Raw genomic sequence first — 5758 nt, 5'->3', positions numbered from 1 at the left:
CACCAATGTGTTTAAATCTGTATTGCCATGTCTGTCTGAAAACAGAAAACCTAACCCCACTACTTTGTAAAGGATTTTCTTTGAACCTCAACCCAAGGTCACGTCTTTTGAACGGTAACAATCCATTTTGAAAAGCGACTAGCACGACTAGCAATGACTGCATATGGACGTCAAAGCCTCGCCTCCACCAAATCAAAGTGCATCTGTGTGATCCTGGTTCCACTTCCTGTTTAGCTTCCTGTGTGCTGTTGTTCACAGCTAGAGCCTTTGATCTGGCCTCGTGTGGGCGGGACAGGTAGCAGACGTTGGATATTATCGGGAGGGGGGAGGCGGGGGGGGGGGGGGGGGGGGGACAATAGCAGGCAGAGATGTGTGGACATGAGGGGGCTGATGTGGCAGGTTGGCACAAAGTCGTGCCAATTCATTACAGTCCACAGCTGATCTCTGGCGAAACAGTCAGGGGCCCGCATAGCAGTCAGCACTAATTGAACAAGACAAGCACCCCCTGAGGACAACAATGCATGGATGTGGCATAAAGCTGGAGCACATTGTGTTGATCATGGTGCTGTCAGATGCTGATTGAAACGGAATGTTTTAAAGCCTGGAAAATGTACTATTAGGAATATTAATGAATGTGTTATAACCCTTTATGAAAAGATTGGAGTCATACAAATATGCACAAGTTTAAACATTTTAGCAAACGCTCCAATGGCCCCAAAATCTTAAAATCCACACCCATGTGTTTGAATAGCAGTGTGTGTACAGTATATAACCCAGAGCACTCTTCAAAAAGATGACCCCATCTAAAATAGCCCTCCATACAAAGATGGGTTCACAGGACCTTCTGGCTGTGGAGCGGCGCTGAGTGAGAGCCTCTTTAAGTTGTGAGGAGTCCAAAGGATGGCCTTCAAGTGTATGCACTGACCTTTACTGATGAAAGGGGCTAGAAATGGTATTTTAACAATATCATGATGCCCTTCAAAATGAAAGGCAGCATAAGGAACACTCTTTAGCCAATGGAAGTTTAAAGGAGACGATGGGGGCAGGGGTAGGCGAGTGTGCAAACTGTGTGTGAAGGTACCAGTGTGCATGTGTGTGAAGCTCTAAGCCATTACATTTTAAAAATGTATTTAAATAGGATAACATTTAAAGAGGCCTGGTTATTCGCTTTTAAATGTTTTATAATGTGTTTTATGTATTCTAATCTTGCCCCTGTAAAGCACTTTGAGTGGCCTTGTGTCTGAATTGTGCTATATAAATAAACTTGCCTTGCCTTGCCTTGCCTTACACTATGAACCTAGTTTTCTTTACATCATGCCCAAGGGCCAACCGATACATCCTTATAAGAAAAGGCTTGACACACTCTGTTTAATATTGTAGAAAATGATTTGTTTTCCATTGTAGACTAATCCAGAGAAAATAAATGGATACCTTTAAGTATTGCCAGAGTAGCTAAAGCCTACTACGGACTGTTCTTCTGTGCCATTAACCTATAGTGTGGTCGGCAAGCTGCAAAAAACACATTAATGACGAACAACATCGTACCCAGATATCTACTACATCCGACTGAGATTTTTAGTGTTGAAATCTGCATGCTATTTGGGCGATTCTGAAATTCGAAATCCAGTGCGCACCGGAAGTGACCTCACATCGACGGAGCCTCCATATTAATACAACTGCCGATGCAACGGATATAAAAGCAAGAGGCAAGATCAAGGCGCGATGTTATGATGAAATAAATAAGTAAAAGTATGTCCCAATTAATTAATTGTATGCCTACTGCATGCTTACTAGATTCTTTTTATGGTCAGATGTACAGTATGTAGAATAGAAAAAAAGAGAGTATAGGGTTAGGAATGCAGCCCAAATGTTAATTTTTGTGTTTTCATTGGATGTGTGAGAGAAAAGGAAAAAGTAGAAAAGTCTTTTAAGGGTGGAGGTTTCATTTCCTTTCACAGACTACAAGAGATGAAGAATGAATCTCCCACAAGGCCCGGAGAACATTGACCAAATGAATTGAATGACTAGAACTCATTTCATACCTGATATTTGTACCTCTTTATGTGACCTTGCGTGGCAAATTCATTTTTCAAGCCTGTCTTAATTGTCAGGTGCACATATGAACATTTAAGAGTGTTTCTTTTTGTGTGTATGTGTTATATCATTGCTTTTTTTATTATGTTCATACAGGCACCTGGCTCTCATGTAAAGATCCAATGTATTCTTTAAATATTTAACTCTTCAGTCTCCCCGACGGTCTTCACCTGTAACTCATTCATGTCTGGTCTGTTTAGAGCCACCTTGGCCTTTCACACCGCCGCAAAATCGGCGCTAGTTCTGGGCTAGTTCGGAGTTAGAGCCAGTGTTTTGGTTTCACACCGCCAGAAAGCCTGCTCCGGGCCGTAAAAACCGGTTCAACTCATACCCCAGCCAGGATTGAGCAGGGTTTGAAGTGAACTGCTTGCGCCAGCGGCCGGGGGAGGGATTATCCTGACCAACCAGACCAACTAAAACCTCATGCCCACCATGTTTAAAAACACCGCTACTACGAGACGTAAACATAACATAATTACCGAACGTAGCGATCAAATTGACCGGCGAGAATACGCTGTATGGGTCCTGTTTGGTTAAGAAAGCAAAGCGAGAGCTAACACGTGTAAAAATAAGACGTATTCGCCGCTGTTGTTGTGCTTAAAGCTAGCGGTAGCTTTAGCGTTAGCCACAAGAGCAGCGGCGTCGGGTGACGTACACACACGTTTACAGTGACGTCATGACGTTGCTCTCTTGCCGGCTCCATGGCTGTCTCCGGTCGATGTGAAACCAACCGGTTCATAACTGGGATAAGGCTGTAACCAGTTTTGAACTGACCCCAACACCAGCCTGGAACTGACTCTTGGTTCATTTTGGTGTGAAAGGCCTACTTGTGAGTTTTCATTTATTAACCTGGACCCTAATTGAGTCGGAGCTAAAGACCACATTATACACTCACACACCGATTATCAAGTGCCACAGGAGGCCGAATGGTTAACCATATGAGTAGCAGGGTGAACTGTAGTTCTTCTTGCACGTATTTGCCAAATGTCTCATTAAGACACACTTATATGGTCTCCCCCCCCCTCTCCTCCTCCTTACACTTAAGCACCATGAGGCTCCGGTGGCCAAATGGATACTGCATTGCTTTAATTTCCAACAGGGAGTAAATTAAGAGTTGATAATGGATGCAGATCTGGCAGAGATTTCTCTCAGGATTCGACGTGTTGCACTCTCCACACAGCGGGGTGTAAGTGTGGTGAGAGGAGACACACACACACACACACACACACACACACACACACACACACACACACACACACACACACACACACACACACACACACACACACACACACACACACACACACACACACACACACACACACACACACACACACACACACACACACACACACACACACACACACACACACACACACACACACACACACACACACACACACACACACACACACACACACACACAAAACCGTAGGAAGCCATTTGCTAATTTGAAAAATAGAACATTTTAATAAAGGCTACATCTCTTCATAATTACAATAATTAAAGTACCGAGGCATCTTTTTCAACTGAGCTCTATAGAACGCATCATTTACAGTTTACAAGTGGAGCCAAGGAAGCCATGAAAAATATTATAAAACATAAACATGATGAAACGGATACTAAAAGGCATAAAAATATCTTTTCAACATAAGGCCCCTTGTAAAAACCAAGGGAGTAATAGGACCCTGAAAACTGGGTAAAACACGGCAAGAATCCATGTAGGCACAGCTACTGTACTCAATTAAAAAAACACTATGGACATAGTGTATATATAATCACCACCATCATCATCATCATCTGCAGCTCATAGTGCAGACTTCAAATACACACAGAGTAACCCCTACTCAAAAGCAACTCAGTCACACAATCACATAGGTAAGCACGTTTGGGGGGGGGGGGGGGGGGGGGCACATTATAGAGCTTTTTGTTGGTAAATATTAATATTGGTGCAAACACATTTTGGGGACTCAAGGACCTGTTCTGGGCAGTTTTCTCTTAGTAAATACGTTGGCTATTTGTGCAATGCCTGCGCCACTGAAACAAAGGCACTAAGACGCGACAGATCAAGGCTAGTAGCTGGGCAAAGTCCCAGAGAAGGGAATTAAACATTTATAGCATTTTTTTGTTCCTTTTTTCCCATAGTTCACTAAGGGCCCTTCAAAGCAGATGGGGACACGACCACAAATAGCACTGCAGTAGTAAATATATTATCAACCTTTTAAGTGATAGAGAGAGCCAGTCTCAAAGCTTCAGCAGTAAGCTCTCCAGCCAAGAGATCAGAGGACGTCCCACTACATCTCCAGGAAGAGGAGTGGAGTTTTTGAAGAGGTATTCTTTGAGGGTTTACAGTTCATTATGGAGGGGCAGAAAATGAATCAAACCCATTTCCTTTTGCTTGAGAGCTGATGCTCAGATATGGAAAAAATAAAAAATAAAAATCATGGATGTGGAAAAATTGGAGAAGTTTCTCCAACTCCAAGCAGCTTGTCCATGGATGAATAATAATAATATTAGGTTGGGGGCAGGGATATTTCCAATAAATAGCAATAGAAATCTTAACACAGCAATAAGAGCATCACAATACAATGCAATGGACATGTATATCTGCATATACATATTAGCGGTGTGCTAGCGAGTGCCCACGTGGGCAGACGCTAGCACGGCCAGCGTCAGGTTTGGCTGTCAGTCTCAGATTTTGAAGCCACCGCCCGCGCTGCTTTGAGGAGTGGTCATTCACCTAGAGGCTCCAGAGTTTCTCTCTCTCTCGGGGGAAAACACGGAGATGTTTCAGTCCAGAACAACAGTCCTTAACTTTCTTCACTTCAAGGAGAGCTGTTCACATGATAGTCCTGAAGAAGTGATAACCCTGTCCTTCTTTCATCCAGTCGGTCGGCCCACAACAACGTCAACATTCCTTCGACAACATCTCCAGTCCTGCAGTCTTTTTAGCTTAAAAGACATGGACGAACATGTGTGTGTGTGTGTGTGTGTGTGGGAGTGTATGGAGGTTGAGTACATCCATGGGAGGTGTTTAGGGTCCGTAGAAGTGTTAATCCATCCTCTCCACCTTGCCCAGGATCTTGCCCAGGTAGGTGGGCAGCAGGGAGCCGTCGTCCGACACCTCTTCAAACACCGCACCGCACTCAAACTCATCACTGGCCTTCTTGAAGTAGTACCTTTCAACAGAGGAGACAAGAGACGGTTAACACCCATGGACTGTTGAAGTCTTTTTCATACACAACAGGCATGATTCAAGATTAAAGTCACAGGACAAGACAAACAGTTTCTTGCCGCCCATGTTAAGTCACTCGGGTCACAATCAACGCAGCCGGCTGAGCGCACAGACTCTTCTCGGGGCGTGGCGTAACCTGCTGCTAAAAACGCCTTGGTCTAAAATAAGAGAGGCTCGCTCCCTTCATCCGTCCCTTCCCTCTTTTTCCTTTCCTTTTCCTCCATGGTGTCGTTGTGAGCTTTTGCCCCGGCTAACAGGGGCCAATTAGGGCCGGGCGTGCAAATGAAGGGGTCCTTTGACAAAAGGCTGAAATTTTGGGTGCCTGCAAGTCTGCCTGTCATTACCCCCCTCCCCACCCACTCCCAACACGCCCCGCTCACGCACACGCTCAGAAGACACACGCGCACGGGGCTTTCACTCGCTCCTTAT

The 5758-nt window shown here is 44.6% G+C and overlaps 1 protein-coding gene across 1 annotated transcript in view; it reads right to left on the bottom strand.

Annotated features, from left to right (window-relative positions):
* Nucleotides 1-3561: 3561 nt before the first annotated feature.
* Nucleotides 3562-5758, bottom strand: part of axin2 (axin 2 (conductin, axil)) — a 16562-nt gene continuing 14365 nt past the window's right edge. The window contains exon 11 of the mRNA XM_080043171.1: nucleotides 3562-5273. Coding sequence (XP_079899297.1) covers nucleotides 5147-5273 — 127 coding nt within the window. The 3' untranslated portion in view covers nucleotides 3562-5146. The remainder of the gene's footprint in view (nucleotides 5274-5758) is intronic.

The sequence above is a fragment of the Ammodytes marinus genome (genome assembly GCF_949987685.1).
Source record: "Ammodytes marinus genome assembly, chromosome: 16".
Taxonomy (NCBI): domain Eukaryota; kingdom Metazoa; phylum Chordata; class Actinopteri; order Uranoscopiformes; family Ammodytidae; genus Ammodytes; species Ammodytes marinus.
Note: the sequence above shows the minus strand (reverse complement) of the source record. Positions and strands in the feature narration are given on the sequence as shown.